A 22,816-nucleotide genomic window follows, 5' to 3' on the forward strand; every position below is an offset into this window, starting at 1 on the left:
CACCCTTTTGGCATCAAAGATGTCTCAAGAATTTTCTTGACCTTTTGCTCCCAAACCCCAACATTTCACATTAGAAACAACAATAAAGTTGAAGAAGTCAATAAGAAAAGGACATGTATTATATACTCTTATTAATGTTAAGGATCTAGGACAGGCAAATCCACAGAGACAAAGCAGATCAGCGGTTGTGAAAGGATGGTGGGAGCAAGGATTAAGGAGTGATTCCTTAATGGGTATGAGTTTAAGGGCTGGCTTGATGGTTACAGAACCTTATGACTATATAAAGGCCACTAGAAAAATAAAAAATAAAGGCCACCGAATTGTGCAAAATATTTAAAAGAGTGAGTTATATGGTAAGTGAATTTTATCTCAATTAAAAAAAAATAAGGAAGCTGACACAGGACATATTCATTCTTCCAAGTACTTGAATGAGAAAAAAAAAAAAACAAAAAAGGCGAAGAGCACAAAATGGCGGCAAGCCGACCGGATCACGTGACCGCCGATTCTTTCCTGCCCAGCCTAACAAAATTCTTTTCTTCAGAGCTAGCGCTGAGACTCCGCTGGCTCATTGTTATGGGAATCCCAGGTAACTCTTCTCAGGCGCGCTCTCGCTCTAGCTGCGTAGCGAAAGCGGTGAGCGTATTGAAGGCGAGCTGGGGAGCGCGCACGCAGAACGCAAACCCGTCAGCGCCGTCCTCGGAGAGATGAGGAGGAGGGGAGAGGCGTGGAGGAAGAGGGGGAAGTTGGCGCATGCGCCCAAGGCTGACGGGTTTGAAATGGCCTCGGTGTTAGCCGGGACCCGATTCAGGTGAAGGTTTGGTCCTCGCGGTTGGAGCAGCGGGCGGCGAAACCGGGGCTCCTGTCGTCCTTTCGGATTCGCAGAAGGGCTGGGATCGACCGTTTGGGGATCACGGCGTCCGTAGGCCAGCGACGGTGGGGTTCTCGTGGGACTGGGGCGGGAGGGACACGGTCCCTTTTGTGCGGGTCGAAGCAGGCCCCGCGCGGCAGGCCCCTCCCCCACCGCTTCGTTTCCCCCCGCCTTCTCTCCCCCGGGGTTCTTCAGGTGCCCCCGGCGCCCCTCAGCCGCGGTCTGGCGGGTCGAGAGGGGCTGCCGAGCGCCGTCCCTCGCTGCGAAGCCGTTGAGCTTTAGCCTCCCGGTCTCCGGCCCAGGGCGTCGGGCGGCTGGCGGCTGGCGGCGGCGCGGGTTTTGGGGGATAGAGGCTCTCTGCCCGGCACGGTGGTTAAGGGGACCAGGACTTTCAATACCCAGTGTTGGCGCTTCGCCCAGTCTCGTGAGACGTAGGATTCTGCCTTCTCTGGTCAGCGTCCCGCAAGGAGCTGGGGCTGGAGGAAGATGGATGGCAGTGCTCTGGCCCCTCCGAGTCGCGGGGGGAAGGAGGGGGTGCGCGGGCTGAGATCTTCGCCTTTTCTGGCCTGATTTTGGGGGGGAGGGGTCTTGGCGATGGTTCTTTGGGGGGAGGGATCCGTTATTTCAACTGTCTTTCCCCCTCGAGGGAGGGGAAGGAAAAGGAGCCCCTCGGCACTTTCCACCCCGAGAAAGTAAGATGTTCGTTATTTAGATGATAGTCTTAAATACCTTTATTCAGTGTCTCGTCCCAATTTCCGTTATTGGTTTTACCACTTTCAATCTCCAACTCATTGCCAAAAGAAACACGCAGGCTTTATTTTGTTTGAACCCGCAGCTGTGTAGTTCTTTTTGTTAAGACTTGGGTTGATAATAGCACATGGTCTTCGTTGAAATGTGAGTTTGTAGTCACAGAAAGAAGTGCCTTTCTTACTAGTCTACCCCTAATGTCCTATGTTGAATTTGGGTATTTTTGGTGAGATACTTGATGTAAAATGTTTTTGCTGCATATCGGACGTTGGTATACACCTTGCTATTTATACTATGATCTACGAAGGTGTCCTTGACAAACATTTCTTTAAAATATTTTCATGATGTTTATACTTTCAAGTTTGAAATGTGGGTTCTTTCTTAATAGATCGCTGCTATAGAAGACAAACAAGCGAAGGCTTTTTCCTGCTTTCATCATGGCTCAGTTTGGAGGACAGAAGAATCCGCCATGGGCTACTCAGTTTACAGCCACTGCGGTATCTCAGCCAGGTCAGGCTACTGAACACAAGTACTGTAAACTTGGGGGTTGGGGGAGGACATGTTATAACTATGTGAATTAAGCTATATGTAATACTGTAAAAATGTTTCCAAATGATGTATCTTTTATTTGTGAAGCTTTTAAAATTCATGGATCAACTAGCAAAACATGTTTTACACTGCAGTTTGGACAGTTTTATATAGTTTTTCAAACATTAAATTATTTTATCTTTTTTTTTTAAATTTTTTTTTCAACGTTTTTTATTATTTATTTTTGGGACAGAGGGAGACAGAGCATGAATGGGGGAGGGGCAGAGAGAGAGGGAGACACAGAATCGCAAACAGGCTCCAGGCTCCGAGCCATCAGCCCAGAGCCTAACGTGGGGCTCGAACTCACGGACCGCGAGATCGTGACCTGGCTGAAGTCGGACGCTTAACCGACTGCGCCACCCAGGCGCCCCTAAACATTAAATTATTAACTTCGGCTTAACTAGGTTAGCTACTTGATTGATTAGAGGTTATCTTATTTGGCATGTTAAGGTGTCAATATTCACAAGTTATATTTAAAAATAAATGTATTAAAATTTTATGTTTTATGAGAAATTATATACGACTGCTTTTCAGTTGTTTGAATTTAAAGTACAAAACCCAACTCTGAAGAATTTACCAAGCAAAGGAGAAAGATAAATAGATATAAAAGGAGCCAATGAATGTTTACATTTTCTAAATGTGGTCAACAAAAAAAATGTCACTGTAAATGTTTCATTGAGCTTCTTTGCTTGTAGGAATTTTTTTTTTTTGACACCATTTCTTGATTTCTTGTTTGAATCTTAAATAAATTCCCAAGGAGTCTATGGAATGAATTTTAGTTTCTTTGAGTACTCAGAAAAGTTGCAGCTTATTCTGTTAATTTGAGTATATTTTTATTTATGACCTCTCTAATAATGGTTCTTTGCCATGTTTTATGTACTTGAAATATTTTAGTAATTTGAGGTCACTTATAGAGACACTATAATCTTCTGACTTGGGTGTTCTAAAATTCAATGGACTTGATTATCTTGTTAGGTGGCCTTTTTCCTTAAAGAAATAGATACTTTAGAGTTTTTATTTTAGTTACTCTTTGTTTAGGAGGTTAAATGATCAGTTCTACAGGTAACTGAAGATATTATGAAATAGTAGTTATAGATTATATTTAATTCAGATCCAGGTATTTTGTTATGTTAAATAATGGGGACTTGGTGTTCGTTTTGATGAAACAGGAATTCTTAGCAATTACTGTGTGTCCGGAAACAAGTACTAGGTACTTGTATGCTGGTAAACTAAACATGTTTTACCCAGCTTTTTCTGCATATAATTTGTTTTAAATTTGTATCTGTATTGTTCCAACAAAATAGCTGTTATGGTAAAAGTTACTTTCTATAGCTCTTAACATTTGTATTGTAATTACTTAAATATAGGTTATACTCTTTTTGTTTTTGTTTTCAGGCTGAGCCAAGGAGACAGCAAAGGCTTATAAAAAATGTCAAACAAAAAGTCAATCGTAAATTTAGGTCTCCTTTTCGATATTTAGCAATAGAGTCCAAACATAAAGGGATTTGTGTAAATGGAGCTTGTATTTGTGCTGTAGGAAATTATGGGTTATCTTAGACCTGTTGTTAATCAGAGATTTTCAAAATCAAATTTTATTAACATATCATGATTTCAGTAAGTAGGCAAGTGTTTTGTTAGCATGTATCTACTCTTAGCCTTCGTGTAAAAATCCTGGAGTAGGCTCTAAATGGAACGCTTTAGCGATACTGTTTTTATTGAAATGTATAATTTCCAGGTGCTGTATATCAGGCTGCTTCCTTATAGCTTGCTGTTTTCTTGCCTTCATCTTAAAAGTCTTATTTGCGATTAATCAGTATCTCATCTTATTGGATCTGATTTTTAGAACCATTCAAATTTTTGTAAAAGTTACATTTTCAATCCTCAGGCAATTGGAATGGCTTACTTACATCTCATCTCAATGGAGAACATTTATTTTTTTTTTAAGATGAATTTTTTGGGATGCCTGGATGACTCAGTTGGTTAAGCTTCTGACTCTTGATCTCAGCCCCACGATGGGTCTGCACTGGGCATGAAGCCTACTTAAAAAAAAGATTTTATTTTTAAGTAATCTCCACACTTAACGTGGGGTTTGAACTCTCACAACCCTGAGATCAAGAATCAGATGCTCCAGGGGTGCCTGGGTGGCTCAGTTGGTTGAGCGTCTGACCGGCTCAGGTCATGATCTCACGGCTTGTGGGTTCGAGCCCCGTGTTGGGCTTTGTGCTGACAGCTCAGAGCCTGGAGTCTGTTTCAGATTCTGTGTCTCCCCCTCTCTCTGCCCCTCCATTGCTTGCGCTCTGTCTCTGTTTCAAAAGTAAATAAACATTTAAAAAAAAAATGAATTAGATGCTCCACTAATGAGCCAGCCCGGTGCCCCTCAATGGAGAACATTCTAACCTAATTACAGTGCTTTAAGTTTTCTCCTGGCAGCTTCAAATACAATTTGAGAAAAAAATTTCAACAAAGGACATATAAGGACTTAAGGCAATAGTGTAGGTGTCACTTTTTACTCTATTGAAAAAACAAAATACACATAGTAGTATCAGAGGCCACTGTCATAAATTAGATGATCATGGAACAGAAAAAGGTTAACTGAATAATTCAACTTGAATTAAATATTTTATTTTTGTGCTTATATTTCTGACTCATTTTCTGTCTTTTTTTTCACATTTATTTATTTTTGAGAGACAGAGCACAAATGGTGGAGGGGCAGAGAGAGAGGGAGACACAGAATCTGAAGTAGGCTCCAGGCTGTGAGGCGTCAGCACAGAGCCTGATGTGGGGCTCGAACCCACAAACTGCTAGATCATGACCTGAGCTGAAGTCGGGCACTTAACTGAGCCACCCAGGTGCCCCCTGACTCATTTTCTTTTGAGAGCAATATGAAAATTAGTACACCTGGGTGCCTCAGTTGGTTAACCTTTCAGCTCTTTATTTCGGCTCAGGTCATGATCTCACTGTTCCTGGGTTCCAGCCCTGTTTGGGATTGTCTCCCTCTCTCTGCCTCCCCTGCATTTGGCATCCATCCTCTCCCCCTCTCTCTCCAAATAAATAGATTTAAAAAATTGCTACTCTTCTGTTATATAACTTAACATATAACTTCAGTTAAAGACTATGCTATTCCATTTTCTAGGATATTTTTAGCATTTTTACTAACTTTGAAAATTCTCAGCTAACAGTGATAGGAAAATTTCATTGCATCCTTGCAGATGACTTAAGTAAAACTTAAGTAAAAGCATGCATAATTGTGTTGTATTGTTGAAATCTGTTGTAAAAGTGAAGATGAGTATTTGAATTGTTTTTGATCAGTTTTTTTTTAATTTTTTTTTTTTACATTTATTTATTTCTGAGAGACAGAGCACAAGTGGGGGAGGGGCAGAGAGGGAAGGAGACACAGAATCCAAAAGCGAGCTCCAGGCTTTGAGCTGTCAGCACACAGCCTGACTAGGGGCTCGAACTCAGAAACCATGAGATCATGCTCTGAGCTGAAGTCGGACGCTTAACCAACTGAGCCACCCATGCACTCCTGATTAGTTTTAATACTGAGCATATTCAGGGGCGCCTGGGTGGCTCGGTCAGGTAAATATCCGACTTCAACTCAGGTCATGATCTTGCGGTCTGTGAGTTCAAGCCCCACATCGGGCTCTGTGCTGACAGCTCAGAGCCTGGAGCCTGCTTCAGATTCTGTGTCTCCCTCTCTCTCTGCTCCTCCCCCCACTCATGCTCTGTCTCTCTCTCTCTCTGTCAAAAATAAATAAACATTAAAAAAAACCTTGCATATTCACTTAAAATGTTACTAATTCCTAGGTGTCATCATCTGTCATCTTTGATTTTCTTTTTCTTTACCCCCCATATTCAATCAAATACCAAATCATGACTTTTTTCCCCTTTGAAAATGCCTCAGGTATACTCTTATTTTACATTTAGGCCCTGGGCACTTCACGTTTGAATAACTGCCACCAAGCAGCTTTCTCTTGCTTACAGTTCATATACCAGAGTCTCTCACCTAACTTTCAGGACTTTCCATACTTACCTCAAACCCAATCCAGGATGCTTACCATAGATCTTTAAGTCAAAAGGTTCTTTTTAAAAATATTTTTTAACGTTTATTTATTATTGAGAGAGAAATACAGAGCATGAGCATGGGAGGGGCAGAGAGAGGGGGAAACACAGAATCCGAAGCAGGCTTCAGGCTCTGAGCTGTCAGCACAGAGCCCGGCATGGGTCTCAAACCCACAAACCACAGATCGTGACCTGGGCCAAAGCTGGATGCTTAACTGACTGAGCCACCCAGGCGCCTCCAGTGAAAAAGTTCTTTTTCCCATCTGTCACTTGGTGGCATTGTTCTTTATTATTCTTTGTTTAGTTCTAATTGTTTTTATTTGCTTTCTTCTTTTATTTACTGGATAGGCTACTTGTTATTTCTCTCTCTGCTCCAATGTGTATGTCAGATGTCATGTTCCTAAAGCATAATTTCTGTCTAAATCACAGAATTTTTCAAACCTGAATAAAACCTGAGCTAGATTCTGTCTCAACTCCTTTCTCTAACAGATAAGGAATTTGAGGCCCAGAAAGATGAAGAAATTTGTTTAGGTCTTATAGAACATCACAAGAGAGTCCATGTTAGCACATCAGAATTGTGGTTCATTATATCTTCCATTTTTCTCTTATCTGCAAAAGTATCTTCAAGTACTTTTAGAATTTATTTCAAACTTCTTGGGATGGTATTCAAGATGTTCTGTCTTTCCAGTCCAAATCTCATTTCTTCCACACTGAAATAATTGTGTGTGTGCACATGCGCGCGTGGGTGTGTGTGTCTGTTTGAAGAGTATTTGAGAGAGGAGCATGAGCGCACAAATGGGGGAGGGGCAGAGAGAGAGAGAGAGGGAGCCCAAGCAGGCTCCACACTGTCAGCCTGGAGCCCCAGTACAGGGCTTGAACTCACAAACCTTGAGATCATGACCTGAAGTGAAACCAAGAGTTGGATGCTGAACTGAGGGAGCCATCCAGGCCCCCTGAGATAATTGTTCTTAATATTTTCCTTTTTTTTTCCATTTTCTAACTGAAGTGCTATGGTATGTATTCAGTGACATTCTTAATTTGGTTCCAGAACTTTTATGTTTCAAAGTTTTAACAGTTTTCTGTGTATAAAGAGACATTGATAGAGATTGCTGGCCAACCACTGATTGAATGTTTATGAGAGATTTATTTATTTTTATTTATTTATTTTTACTTTTTAACTACTCTCTATACTCAATGTGGGGCTTGAACTCACCACCTCAGGATTGAGAGTTGCACGCTCCACTACTGAGCCAGTCATGTGCCCCACTGATTGAATCTTTAGCCCTTATTATTGACTAGGGGTAGTTTTTAGGTTTGACTGAAAATACTTACATTTGTATGTGTTTATAATCATAATTTTGAAGTATTGGGAATGATTTAGCATATTCTAACCAGTTTGTCACCTATTTCTTACACCTCTTTGTAAAATGACTACATTTTGTCCATAGAGGAACATGAACTGGTTTAGGAGTTAAAAATATAGTGATAATGTGCTTTTACACAGGTGGCTGAAGCTAATATCAATACAGTTTTAAATACGATCCCATTTTTTCTACCTCTTTATTCTTGCCCAGTAGTCATCTTTTAAAACCCTAATCTCTTGAATCAGCAGCTCAAATTATTAAATTCCAACATTCAAGGTCCTTTTCAAATGAGTAATAGTTGATATAGTATGTATACTTCACTTAGTCATCTCTAGACAGACTTGGATGTTTATAACTCATTTGGTAGGAAAGAATTGCTACTGGCGTTGGCTTAACCCTGCTTTAAAAAATTTATTTATTTATTGTTTTTGAGAGAGAGTGCAAGCAGGGGAGGGTTCAGTGAGAGAGGGGAAACAGAATCTGAAGCAGGCTCCAGGCTCTGGGATGTCAGCATAGAGCCCGATGTGGGGCTCGAACCCTCAAACCACGAGATCATGACCTGAGCTAAAGTCAAACACTTAACTGACTGAGCCACCCAGGCACCCCTGGCTTAACCCTCTTTAAGCACTACTAGTACTGTGTAATAGCAGGTAGTCTCTAAAACCTTATCCTGAGAGTAAAGAAAAATGCACATAAAGTCTATTAAGGCTCAACTCCTCCCCCCCACCCCACTCTGAATATGCCATACCTGTGCTCTTATTCGGTGAGAGCTGCATTAACATATCAGATTATAAACCAGTGAGTGCCCCATCTCTCTGTCCTAACTTGAGCATGCCCCTTCTGTTTATGCAGTTGTGACTTCTCTTCCACTATGTGTTTTATGATCTGGGAAATAATTTTAGTCTATTATAACTGAAAATGTATTGGAAGTAACAGTGAAAAAAAGTTTTTGTTGTTTGAGAGAGAGAGCTTGAGGTGGCAGGGGCAGGTGGTGCTTGATCTCACAAACCATGAGATCATGACCTGAGCTAAGATCAAGAGTCAGATGCTTAACCAGCTGAGCCACCCAGGCGCCCCTGGAAGTAATCTTGAAAGCTTGAATATTAACTTTGGATCGTACAAGACTCCTTGAAAGAAACAGGGCTGAAAATCAGGTAAATATCAGAGGCAATTAAGGATAGAAGAAATCATAGGACATTATGAATAGTGTCTTCAACTGCCTGAAAGGGAAATCATTGTTGACGATTTCCCTTTGAATTATTATTTATTTGAATAATAAATTATTCAATTATTATTACTTGAATAATAGCTGGAGGAGATTATAGCCAGGATCACAACTTATCAATTCTTTGGCACGTCAAAAGAATGGAAAAGCAGTTGTCTTCAAGGGTATTAATCTTTATAGAGATTATAAGAAAACCGTATAACAGATAATTAGTTAAGGCTTTGCCTTTTTCTTAGGGAATAGCACTGATCACTGAGAAGAACTTTCTTTTATGATGGATATTTATCTTCATTGCCTGATTTGGTAGCCACTGGCCACATGGGGCTGTTGAGTACTTTAAATGTGGTTACTATGAGGAGCACCTGGGTTGCTCAGTTGGTGAAGTATCAGGCTCTTGATTTCGACTCAGGTCATGATCTCACAGTTTGTGAGCCCCGCATCAGGCTCTGTGCTGACAGTGGGGAGCCTGCTTGGGATTCTCTCCCTCCCTCCCTCCCTCCCTCCCTCCCTCCCTCCCTCCGTGTCTCTCTCTCTCTCTCTCTCTCTCTCTCTCTCTCTCTGCCCCTGCCTGCTCACACTCCCAAAAATAAACATTAAAAAAAATAATGTTATTGAGACTGAGGAACTGAATTTCTAATTCTATTTAATTTTCACTAATTGACTGATAGAGCATGTACACAAGCTGAAGAGAGGCAGAGAGAGAGAGAGTGAGTGAGTCCCAAGCAGGCTCTGGGCTGACAGTGCAGAGTGTGATGTGAGGCTCGATCTCGTGAACTGCGAAATCATGACCTGAGCCCAAATTGAGAGTCTGTTGCTTAAACAACCGAGCCACCCAGACACACCGAATTTTCACAAATTTAAATTAAAATGGCCACGTATGGCTGGTGGCTAATGTATCAAACAATGCAGTTATGGAAGCATACAATACTTAGAATGTATTTAAAATACTATGTTGTGCCTTATTTTTTTTAACGTTACCCACAAATTCATTTATTTTATAAAGGGAAATTTGTGCATTTGACTTCTTTAATTTCTTATTCTCCCCTCCCCTTAATTTCTTATTCTTAATGCCCTAACCTATTATTCTTAAAAGGTAGTGAATATTTCTAATCAGTGGGTACATCATGGGCTTAGAGTAGAACCTTGAAAGCCACAGGAATGCATTGATCAATGAGGTATCCAATTTTAAAATAGTTATCTGCAAATAGGAGCATCAGAGGTTTTATAGTTGTGTGAAATCTGATCTTAAAAGGGTATCGAAAGATGACATTTAAAAGATTTGTTCACTTGATTTAAAACTGGGTGTGTAAGTACTTTATAAATCCACAAGTTATGAAGAAAATCCCCCATATATTCATGCTGTTTTTCTCTCTAAATAGATTGCTTTTTGAACATAGTTGGTAGGTGGAAATTTCAAAGGATGAATCATTGCTTGACCAATGCTTTAAATTTTGCATAAGGTGAAAAAAGGAAGTATCTGATATCAGCCTGAGGTTTTGAATTTTATTATCTCAGGATGACTCCTCTTAGTAAAGATAGAGCACAATAAAGATTTTAAAATACAACAGTGATAACTAGTAACTATTAGTATGTCATAACACAAGTGTTTTTCCGTCATATGAAACTGATTTTATGTTTTTGGAAATGATAAAATTTACAGTTCTTAAAGGTTTAAGAAAGCTTAGTCCTTAAATTTACTTATTTATGTGGTTTAGGGCTCATTTCATAGGTTTGTCAAAGAAAGTACTGATAACACTGTGAAAAGCTTATCTGTTTCAGAAGGGTTACAAGACCTTCAGCAATCATATTGAATCAGATAATAGATAAATGAACAGACTGTCCCATTGTGGATGATTGGAAAAAATTCTGTCTACAAATATTCAAGGATATGGGGCTCCTGGGTACTCAGTTTGTTAAGCATCTGACTTCAGCTCAGGTCATGATCTCGCAGTTCTTGAGTTCAAGCCCTGTGCTGGGCTCCATGCTGACATCTCAGAGCCTGGAGCCTGTTTTGGGTTGTGTGTCTCCCCCTCTCTCTGCCCCTTTCCTGCTCGTGAGTACGCTCTCTCTCCTCAAAAATAAATAAAAACATTAAAAAATTAAAAATATTCAAGGATAGTTTCTCAGATAACCACAAAAAAGGGGAGCATTAATAATGAAATATATTTTATTCAGAATAAAGTCTCAAATGATTTTAACAAGAACTGTATTGGGGCACCAGGATGGCTGAGTCAGTATAAGTGTCCAACGTTGGCTCAGGTCATGATCTCTCGGTTTGTGAGTTCGAGCTCCATTTCGGTCTGTGTGGTGGCAGCTCAGCCTGGAGCCTGCTTCAGATTCTGTTTCCCTCGCTCTCTGCCCCTCCCCCACTCATGCTCTGTCCCTCAAAAATAAACATTAGGAAAAAAAAGAGCTATATCACAGATACATAAAGGCTACAACCACATGCACAGTAATTTCACAAAATTTGAATTAACTAGCTAGTGGTGTGATAACAACCAATAGAATATAAATTTCCTTCCCCTAAATTTCTCCTAGCAGTTGAACCCTTCATTACCAACAGGTATTGACCCTTGAACAACAGGGGTGCGAACTGTGTGAGTCCACTTTTATGCAGTTTTTTTTTGATAAGTACAGTATTGTAAATGTGTTTTCCTTATGATTTTTTTTTCTCTAGCTTTATTGTAAGAATACAGCATATAATTATATACAAAATATCCTAACCATTCATGTTACTGGTAAGGCTTTCAGTCAGCAGTAGGCTCTTAGTAGTTTTTTATTTTTTAAAGTTTATTTTGAGAGAGAGAGAGCACATGTGAGTGGGGGAGCGGCAGAGGAAGGTGAGAGAATCACAAGCAGGCTTCACGCTACCAGCACAGAGCCCAACATGGGGCTCCGTGCCACAAACAATGAGATCATGATCTGAGCCAAAATTTAGAGTCAGATGCTTAACTAACTGAGCCAGGTAAGATTTCTTAAGAAGTCTTCCCCCACCCCTTAAAAAGTTTTAAAGGAAAAAATACAATACAGGACCTAAGTTTTTAGTGGTTTATAAATACCATTAACACGTGTCCTGAATTCTGGTGGGTTACATCAATCCTGAATTAATTTTTTTAAGGTTATTGATTTATTTAAGTGACCTCTGTACACCCAATGTGGGGGTTGAAATCGACCCCAAGATCAAGAGTTGTATGCTCTTCCGACTTAGCTAACCAGGCACCCCCTGAAATAATTTTTTTTTTTTAACGTTTATTTATTTTTGAGACACAGAGAAACAGAGTACGAACGGGGGAGGGGCAGAGAGAGAGGGAGACACAGAATCGGAAGCAGGCTCCAGGCTCTGAGCCATCAGCCCAGAGCCGGACGCGGGGCTCGAACTCACGGACCGTGAGATCGTGACCTGAGCTGAAGTCGGACGCTTAACCGACTGAGCCACCCAGGCGCCCCTGAAATAATTTTTAATAAAACTGAGCTTTATACTTTTTCTATGCCACATAGTTTTCTTTCTCCTCATTTTAGTGTATCACTTTATGCTACTTTGTTTTCTTCCAAAAATCTTTAAACAGTAATCCTACAATGCAAAATTCAGGGAGAAATTATAATTAGAAAACATAGGAGGGACAAACTTTTATGACTAAGTGTTGGTCCAATCACTAACTGCTAATATATGTGTATGGAATTTTTTTTTAACACATTTTTTAAAAAGTTTCTTTATTTTGAGAGATCAGGCGGGGGAGGGGCAGAAAGAGAGAGAGAGAATCCCAACCAGCATGGAACCTAATGTTGGGCTCCATCTAAGAAACCATGAGATCGTGGCCTGAGCTGAAATCAAGAGTTGGATGCTTAACTGACAAAGCCACCCAGGCACCACTCCACCTTTTTTAAAGTAAGCCCCCAATGTGGGGCTTGAACTCATGACCCTGAGATTAAGACTTGCAGTTGCTCACTCTACCAACTAAGCCAGTGAGGCATCTCTGTTTTCTTTTCAACTTTCAAGACATCAGTATGTTTAACCGACTGGTTCCCTATATGTGAATGGCTTACATAGACCTAACACTGTATTGAGGTCCTAGAAAAATAATGTCATCAACAAATTAGCTAATTGGAATTTCTTTCATTTAGGAATATTTTATCCCAAACCACTAGGCTACTGGAAGTAGTTTGGGGGGAATCAAAAGTTTTATGTGGATTTTTCACTGTTTGAGGAGGTCAAGCACCTTTAACCCCCACATTATTCAGGAGTCACCTTAATTTTTTTGTAGTTTCTGATTTATCACACTGATTGGTAACAGTGAAAAAGAGATGTGTCTGTCATCCTACTTACTTATGGTAGGCTGCTGTGTATGCTGCCAGGATTCAGAACACCTAGAAAAGCTTTAAGAAAAGAAACCAGACTTTCTGAGATCCTGGCTTTGCGCCATTCTGCTGTGGCAACATCCAGGGTTCTGGAAATTGGTACTAACAGAATGAAACAGAGCAGATCTGAGGTCACACCACAGGTAGGTGAAGGAGATGAGTATGATAATTGAATCCTTGGTGCCACTTTTGTCAAATGTGTAACACGCCAGTCTTAGAATTTAAAACACTAATAATTTTCGCTATGGTCCTTATCTTGTGTTCAATGAGTATCTGGCTTCTGTTTTCCTAGAACAGCAGTTCTTAACCTTTTTTGGGTCTGTAATTCTCTTTAAAATGGAGGAAAGCTTTGGACTTTCTTGTTTGCAATTTTGCATACAATTTTAAAAGGTTAACAGGATCAAAAAAAAAAAAAAATGTTAACAGGATCCACTGATTAGAACTTACGTCCTAGATTTCAGTACCTTTTTTTCTCAATGCAGTTAACTTCATTTTGAACTTGGGCTAGCATTAAGAGATTCTCCACTTTTATTTAAATTTCTTTTTTTAATGTTTATTTACTTATTTATTTTTAATTTTTATTTTTGAGAGAGTAAGAGTGTGCTCTAGTCGGGGAGGGGCAGAGAGAAAGGGGTACAGAGGATCCGAAGTGGGCTCTGAGCTGACAGCAGAGCGTTTAATGTGGGACTCAAACCCATGAACCATGAGATGATGACCTGAACCGAAGACAGATGCTCAACTGACTGAGCCACCCAGGTGCTCCTATTTACTTATTTTTGAGAGAGAAAGAGCACAAGCAGGGGAGGAGCAGAGAGAGAGAAGGAGACACAAAATCTGAGGCAGGCTTCAGGCTCTGAGCTGACAGAGGGGCTTGAACTCACAAACTGTGAGATCATGACCTGAGCTGAAGCCTGATGGTTAACTGACTGAGCCACCTAGTTGCCCTTTTATTTAAACTTCTATTTAAATTCATGTAGTTAGGCCTGGTTTCTCCTTTCTGCCCATCTGTGATATCTCACTTACTTAAAGACAAAACGACTTAAAAACGAAAGAAGATTAATGTGGTAAGGATTTAGGACATTTAGAACTTTTTTCCCCCCTTAGGTTCTCCTCCCCCCTCTTTTTAAATTTTTAACGATCTGTATGTTTTGCAGGGAGTCATTTGTAATTTATAAGAATGACAAATATAATTTCTGAGATTTTTGTTTTTGCTTTGCTTTGTCGTTGGTTTGTTTTAAGTAAAATTAATTTGAACTTTTAAATGACTGATAACGGACCTCACACTTCTAAAGATTTTCTGGGATATTCTAGATTAGGTGCTTTGTTTAGTTCATTAATGTTCTCTGTTCTCTTCCTGTACAGCAAAATACTATTCTTTGTATAAGGGTGTTAACTTAATAGTTATAGGGCAGCATTTTTCCCAGATATTTTACAGATATGTATTTTCAGATACAAGCAAGATGCTTTGTAAAAGAGTGTGTTCCGTGAGTAAATACTACTTTTATGGCAATCTTTTGAGGTTCCTAATGCTTAGTTGGCACATTAAAGGTTCTGAGTAAAATTATGTGCTTAATTCATTGTTTCCTATACTTTTTAAAAAAGTTGTTTCATATACTTTTTTTAAAGTTTACTTAAAGTTTATTTATTTTGAGAGAGAGTGTGTGTGCACAGGCACACTCAAGCAAGGAAGGGCAGAGAGAGGGAGAGAGAGAAAATCCCAAGGAGGCTCTGCTCTGTCATTGCAGAGACTGACATGGGGCTCAGTCCCTTGAACTGTGAGACCCTGCCCTGAGCTGAAACCAAGGGTTGGATGCTCAACCCACTGAGCAACCCAGATAGATGCCCCTAGAGTTTATTTATTTATTTTGAAAGGCAGGTGGTGCATGTGAGTGTGTTTGGAGCAGAGAGAGGGAGACAGAATCCCAAGCAGGCTCCTTGCTGTCAGTGCATAGCCTGATGCAGGGCTCCATCCCAGGACCTTGAAATCATGACCTGAGCATATTTTAAGAGCTGCTCGGGGTGCCTGGGTGGCTCAGTCGGTTGAGTGTCCGACTTCAGCTCAGGTCATAATCTTGCGGTCTGTGAGTTCAAGCCCCACGTCAGGCTCTGTGCTGACAGCTCAGAGCCTGGAGCCTGCTTCAGATTCTGTGTCTCCCTCTCTTTCTGCCCCTCCCCTGCTCATGCTCTGTCTCTCTCTGTCTCAAAAATAAATAAAAACATTAAAAAAAAAAAAAAGCTGCTCAATCACCTGAGCCACTGAGCCACCCAGGTGCCCCAACTTTTCTTTTTCTCTTAATGTAAGCTCTGTGTCCATTGTAGGGCTTGAATTCATGACCCCGAGATCAAGAGTCGCATGCTTTACCAGCTTAGGCGGTCAGGTGCCCCGTTTCTTTAGCTTTTTAAACCTTGGACCCTTTTTTCTTTGCTTTCAGACTTTAATGTCCTGGGGAACTAGTCATTGTACAAGGAGATCCAATTTTGGGAAGGATAGTGCTAGATGCAATTTTTATTTTATTTTTTAGATTGCAGTGTTTAATTGATTGCTTTTTTGCATTCAGTGGAATTGCATGAAAGCCTCAAGTAAAATCTTAGCTCTAAGCATACATTAAACAATTACATACCTAAATCTGTCCTTCTGAGTTCTTTCCCCAATTTGGTTTAATCAGGTGGTAATTTTAAGTTGCTGTGGTTAATTTTGTCGCATTGTCCCATAAAGTAGTGCAACAATTTTAAAGTGTTGCTTTGGTGTATTTCCTGGTTTATTATTTCCTCGTTATTTAGTATTTTCTAAATCTTTTTTGTTTTGTTTTGTTTTGTTTTGAAAGAGAGCACAGGAGATGGGGAGAAGGGCAGAGTGGGGGGAGAGAGAGAGAGAGAGAGAGGGAGAGAGTGAGTGTGGGAGGGAGGGAGGGAAGGAACCCCAAGCAGGCTCTGGGCTCAGTATGGAGCCTGACATGTGGCCTAATCCCATGACCCTTGGATCACGACCCTAGCCAGAATGAAGAGTCAGACACTTAACCGACTGAGCCACCCAGGTATGCCCCTTTAAGATGTTATTTTTAAGTAATGTGCACCCAACATGGGACTCTGAGGTTACAACCCCGAGATGAAGAATCCCATCTACCAACTGAGCCAGCCTGGTGCCCCTAGTTTTATAAATCTTTAATGCAAAGTAGAAATACATGAAAATTTTGTCCAGTAGAAAGTTATAGGTGGATAAGTTGCAGCAGCACTGCCTATAATATATGATTTTCATCTTCTTGAAGATAAAACAGTAAATTCTAGATTAGTAAAATAATACAATTTATTTTCTGCATTTTTTTCCTGAAAATACTTCTTAAGAGTACTTTAGACTTTTGATCTAGGTAAGGTTGGTTGTGTTCATTGTGCAGTTTGATTTTATAGAATTATGTTTTCAGTCATGACATCAACATTAAGTACAAAGCCACTGGGATCTGGGACAGTACTTGAATCAGTTCAGTTTAACACGCTTTACTCAAATTCTGCTTTAGGTTATTACTAAACAATTACAACATTATTCATAACTAAGTACTTATGGAAGATTCCTAGGAAGGATCCAAATAATGTTTTTCTTTTCTTTCCTTTTTAATCTCATTTTAGCCGCGTTGGGTGTTCAACAGCCATCACTCCTTGGAGCATCTCCTACCATTTACACACAGCAAACTGCATTAGCAGCAGCGGGCCTTACGACACAAACCCCAGCAAACTATCAGTTAACTCAGACTGCGGCGCTGCAGCAACAAGCTGCAGCTGCAGCAGCTGCATTGCAACAGGTGAATCTCTTTATTTTTTTTAAGTTTATTTATTTATTTTGACAGCGAGAGAGCGTGAGTAGTGGGGGGGGGGGGGCGGTTAGAGAGGAGGAGAGAGAAAGAGAATCCCAAGAAGGCTCCACGCTGTCAGTACAGAGCCCAACTTGGGGCTGTTGTAAAATCACGATCTAAGCCAAAACCAAGAGTTGGATGCTCAACCAGCTCAGCCACCCAGGCACTCCTTTGTTGGCTTTTATTTATTTATTTTTTAAGTGTTTTTATTTATTTTTGAGACAGAGACAGAGCATGGGCAAGGGAGGGGCAGAGAGAGAGGGAGACACAGAATCCAAAGCAGGCTTCAGGCTCTGAGCTGTTAGCACAGAGCCTGACGCAGGGCTTGAACTCACAGACTGTGAGATCATGACCTGAGCCAAAGCTGGACGCTCAACCAACTGAGCCACCCAGGCACCCCCTTTGTTGGCTTTTAATATGTGACGTAGAAAACTATTAAATCTGTGTAGCCACAGTAGGTACTTTCATTTTTTAAAGACTTAATAATTGTGGGGTTTTATTATGCTTATTTTTCAGGTGATTAAAATTACTATGTATGCTAAGATATATGGAGCAGTGCGTTTGCATGGTCAAAATTCTTAAAACGGATAGTCCTTATATCTTTTGCTTATTTTTCATCAAGTTTAGCTGTTCAAGAAAATTTCTATTTAGTATAATTTTGTTTATGTATTTGTATATATGTATATCACTTTTTGAGAATGAATAAAACTAACATCCATATTTTTCTTTGAAAAAAAATTTTTTTCCAGCAATATTCACAACCTCAGCAGGCCTTGTATAGTGTGCAACAGCAGGTTAGTTTATATTTTCCATATTAAAAACTGATTTTTAAAAAGCCATTTGTCCCAGATTCAATTTATACAGATTTTATGTCCTTTCAGCTACATTAATGTGTGATTTGAATTCTTTTGGGGTGGGGAAATGAGGTAGGTTAAAAGGAGTGTCTCCCAGGGAGAGGAAGGTAGGAGAGGTGTCCTGTGGAAATTGAAATCTTCAACTAGCAGCCATTTTTGTCACATGTTGCTAAGAAAGCATGCAGAGGATAATCTGGAAAGAATCTGTTACTGAGTCAGTGGCCCAGTACTTCTGTCTGGAGCATCTAGCCCTACTGTGCTGTATTAGACCACATGTGAAAATGAAAAGGTCCTTTTTCTGATTTGAAACTTAAGCCCTAGATAGACCACTGGCTTTGAGCCTTTATTTTTTATTTTTATTGATTTTATTATTTTGGTTTTTTAATGTAAGCTCTATACCCAGTGTGGGACTTGAGTCACGATTCTGAGGTCAAGAGTCGCACACTCTACCAACTGAGCCAGCCAGGTGCCCCGTGAGCCTTTATTTTTTTTAAAGCAACAGAATCCTCTCTATTTTCACCTATTGAAATCGTGTATTGAAACTCAATATATAAAATATTAAAATAGAGCTGTTGAAAGTAGGTAGAAGCCTCCCGTTGTATTTTCCCATTCCTACTCTCATAGCACATTTTGACAATTTGAAAACTCCCGACGTAGGGAAAGAGCAAGTTTTTTTAGCCCTTTTTCCCTAGTCTTGTTCTATAATTATGTTCTATGGAGTCTTATATCTGTGATGATAGGAAAAACTAAGAAAAAATGAACCCAAGAAGAGGCATGTCAAGGAGAAAAGAGTTTGCCCTGCTGAAATCTAGATAGGTTCTAGCCTAAGCACCCACTCAAGGCTTTTTAAGAGTAGAGGTAGTCTTCTTTCTTCTCAGTGTTGTTGATAGCTTCAGGAAAGTATAGTAGTCAGGAGGGGAAAAGGGGATATGAGAGAAGGACCAAAAACTTAGATCCAAAAACACTAGATAAACATGAGGCTTCTTATCCATAAGGTCTTGTCCCTTGTGGATCCATGACCCAATTTCATTCTTGGCTAAGTCCTTTGGGGCTTCAGAAGCATTGCACTTTCGCTGAAGGTTATACTATCCGCCTAATATTGATGTAAACTTGTAAAAATTTGGCAAGAGATTGATGTCAGAGTTGGCTACCTGCTTTTCAAAAATATCCTTAGACTTATTTTATTACTGTTATGAAGTTTATCGTTAAAGATTATGTGTTAGGTTGAACCGTATGAAAATGAAAGGCTCAAATGCTATTGCCTTAAAAAATGCCATTGTTTATTCTTGACTTAGAGAAAAAATAATTTGGTAGATTTAACCTCTAATACATGGTAATCCCAGGTAAGCCGGGTGCTTTGAATAGGACCCCACATAGATTCTTTTATCCTAGCTTAAGTCAACTTTCTATTCCATAATTTAAATTTTTTTCTTTTTACACCAATTCCTTGTATTTTCTGGTAATGAGTGTTATCCTTTACTATTGCCAAAAAAACGATGTCAGAGTGTATGGTCCCTTATGGGCCCCATGCATGTGGCAAATCTGAGAAGGCTTCTCATTTTAGGAGGATATATATGAATTAGATAGCCTGTGATTTTTTTTTTTTTTTTTTTTTTTTGAGAGAGAGAGATGGATGAAGCGTGAGTGGGGGAGTGGCAGACGGAGAGGGAGACACAGAATCCAAAGCAGTCTCCAGGCTCTGATCTGTCAGCATAGAACCCGATGTGGGCCTGAATCCAAGAACCGTGAGAGCATGACATGAGCCGAAGTTGGACTCTCAACTGACTGAGCTACCCAGGCACCCCTAATTTTATTTTCTTTTACTAGGCTGAGCTTTTCTTTTTGAGTATAGTTGACACACATTTGTTACATTAATTTCAGGTATACAACTTAACGATGTGACAAATTTATACATTATGCTACGTTCACCGCAAATGTGGCTACCATGTGTCTTGTTACATTGTTATTATAACAACACTGACTGTGTTCCTTATGCTATGCTTTTTTTAAAAAAAATTTTTTATAGCCAGCAGCTTTTTTTAATGTTACATTTACTATTCTCAAGGCACATCTGATGATACATTTTATAACACAGTAGGTGTCAAAGTATGTTCCACATATGATTTCTTCAGGATCCCTCCTCTTTCTGATTCCAAATGGAGGAACTGAAGTCTGATGTAAAGACTGACGACCCATATTCTTATCTTTGCAAGCTTGTACAGCACTATTGTAAAATGTAATGTAAGAGAACTATAAACTAGGAACTTCTTCAGTTTTTTGAACCTTCATTCAGATTTTTAAAAAATTTTTTAATGTTTATTTATTTTTTTATTTATTTTTGAGAGAGAGACAGAGTGTGAGCAGGGGAAGAGCAGAGAGAGAGGGAGACACAATCCGAAGCAGGCTCCAGGCTCTGAGCTGTCAGCGTAGAGCCCGATGCGGGGCTTGAACTCATGAACCGTGAGATCATGACTTGAGCCAAAGTCGGACGCCTACCAACTGAGCCATCCAGGCGCCCCTTAATGTTTATTTTTATGAATATTTATTTTCAGAGAGAGGGAATGTGCATGTTTGCTTGCTCTTAAGTGTGGGAGAGAGAATCCCAAGCAGGCTCTGCCCTGTCAGCACAGAGCCACATGTGGGACTCACTCTCACAAACTGAGATTGTGACCTAAGCTGAAATCAAGAGTTGAACTCTTAACCAACTTAGCCATCCAAGCTCCCCCTTAGGCTGTGCCTTTTCATTCCTGTGACCTAATCATTCCGTAACTAGAAGTTTGAATCTCCCTCTTCCCTTCACTCATTTTGCCCAAACCTCCTCCTTTCCGGCAGCCATCAGTTCTCTGTGTTTATAGCTCTGATTCTTTTTTGTTCATTTTTTTCTAATCCACTTACGAGTGAAATCATGTATTTGTCTTTCTCAGTCTGACATATTTCACTTAGCATAATAGTCTCTAGGTCCATCTGTATTGTCTGATATGGCACAAGCTCATCCTTTTTTGTGGCTGTGTAATATTCCTGTGTGTGTGTGTGTGTGTGTGTGTGTGTGTGTGTGTGTGGTTGCTTCCATATATTGGCTTATAAATAATGCTGTGGTAAACCTAGAGGTGCATATATCTTTTCACGTTAGTGTTTTTGTTTTCTTTGGGTAAATATCCAATAGTGGAATTATTGGATTATATGGTATTTCTATTTTTGATTTTATGAGGAACCTCCATGCTGTTTTCCACAGTAGCTGTATCAATTCACATTCCACCAGCAGTACATGACAGTTCCTCCACATTCTTGCCAACACTTAATTTCATGTGTTTTTGAATTTGCCATTCTGACAGGTGTGAAGTGATAGCTCGTTGTAGCTTTGATTTGCATTTCTTTGATGATGCATGATGTTGAACATCTTTTCACGTGTTGTTTCATCTATCTGTATGTCTTTGGAAAAAATGTCTGGATCCTCTGCCGATTTTTTAATAAGATTGTTTTTTGGTGTGAGTTACTGTGTGAGTCATTCATATATATGGGGAATTTATCCTTTATCAGATGTATCATGTAGATAGTCAATGATATATTTTTTAAGTAATTTCTACACCCAAACATGTGGCTAAGGCTCAGGACCCTGAGATCAAGAGTCTCATGCACTACTAACTGAGTCAGCCAGATGCAAATAGATAGCCAATGATATTTTTGATACAGGTAGCATACTGATGATGTTTAATCATTTCTGTAGCACAGTGATTAACGTGGTAGAACTAGAAATTTTCCTGTCTAGGGTCTCATGGGGTTTTTTTGTGGGTGTTACTCTTATGAAATAAGATAAAAGATCAATTTCTTTATTGAACGAATTAGTTGGTTTTCGTTTTTTTTTAAGATTAAAAAAAATGTTTGAGAGAGAGGAGAGCAAGTGAGTGGGGAAAGTGTAATGAGAGAGAATCCCAAGCAGGCTCCACATGGCCAGCCCAGAGCCTGATGCAGGGCTTGATCTCATGAACCATGAGATCTTGACCTGTGCAGAGATCAACAATTGGACACTCAACTGACTGAGCCACCGAGACACACCTTTTGTTAAGGAGTTTGTTTGTTTGTTTGTTTGTTTTAATGTTTATTTTTGAGAGAGAGAGAGAGAGCAGGGGAAGCGCAGAGAGAGGGAGACAGAAGATCTTGCCGTCAGTGCAGAGCCCAGTGTAGGGCTCTAAACCACTACTGCGAGATCATGACCAGAGCCAAAGTCAGAAGCTCAGTGACCCCTAAAGATTTTATGTTTAAGTAATCTCTACACCCAGTGTGGGCTCATACTTAAAACCCCGAGATGAAGAGTTGCATGCTGTGCTCATGGAGGCAGCCAGGTTGTTCCACTGAATGAGTTAGTTATATATCAGATCTACGCTTAGAAATAGTTGTAGGAAAAAAAAGAAATAGTTGTAGGAAACCTTACACCTAATGACTTCTGGTATTTTTTACTGTATTTCTTAATTAGAAATGAAGTACCGACTTAATAGGAATTTTTCCTTATATAAAGCATCTGTGAAACAATTTCAATTGATCTTTTTTGTTTTTCTTTTTTCTATTTTCAGTTACAGCAACCTCAACAGACCCTTTTAACACAGGTTAGTTTGCCATTATTTTAATTTCTTTTGGATATCTGAATGAAGAATATACCACAATTTTATTTGTATTCTAGTGTTCCAGAGTTTGAAGATGAATATTGGTTGAATTCACATAATAATTTAACAATATGTTAAATACAGCTGGAAAGCATATGGTTTTGTTTTCTCTTTTATGGTTTTTGGTCACAGATCCAGCTGTGATCTAGTTTGAATAAATATGAGGTCTTATTTAAACTTAATTCTGGGGCATTCACTTTCGAATGTGCCCTCTATAAAGAGAGCTGTCCTGCTGTTCTTCCTTTCTGA

General features: G+C 39.8%; 1 protein-coding gene across 8 annotated transcripts in view; it reads left to right on the forward strand.

The window, feature by feature from the left end:
* The first annotated feature begins 682 nt into the window (after positions 1-682).
* The window catches only part of CCAR1 (cell division cycle and apoptosis regulator 1), a 62,324-nt gene continuing 40,190 nt past the window's right edge, over positions 683-22,816 (forward strand). The window contains exons 1-5 of one of the 8 annotated variants that reach the window (XM_043596493.1): positions 683-808; positions 2,004-2,125; positions 16,832-17,004; positions 17,805-17,849; positions 22,478-22,510. In XM_043596493.1, the coding sequence (XP_043452428.1) occupies positions 2,053-2,125; positions 16,832-17,004; positions 17,805-17,849; positions 22,478-22,510 (324 nt within the window). In that variant the 5' untranslated portion in view covers positions 683-808; positions 2,004-2,052. Of the gene's footprint in view, positions 934-1,066; positions 1,320-2,003; positions 2,126-16,831; positions 17,005-17,804; positions 17,850-22,477; positions 22,511-22,816 lie in introns of those variants that run through there. The other 7 variants (XM_043596499.1, XM_043596492.1, XM_043596498.1 and 4 more) reach the window with 7 other exon arrangements.

The sequence above is a fragment of the Prionailurus bengalensis genome, chromosome D2, assembly GCF_016509475.1.
Source record: "Prionailurus bengalensis isolate Pbe53 chromosome D2, Fcat_Pben_1.1_paternal_pri, whole genome shotgun sequence".
Classification (NCBI taxonomy): domain Eukaryota; kingdom Metazoa; phylum Chordata; class Mammalia; order Carnivora; family Felidae; genus Prionailurus; species Prionailurus bengalensis.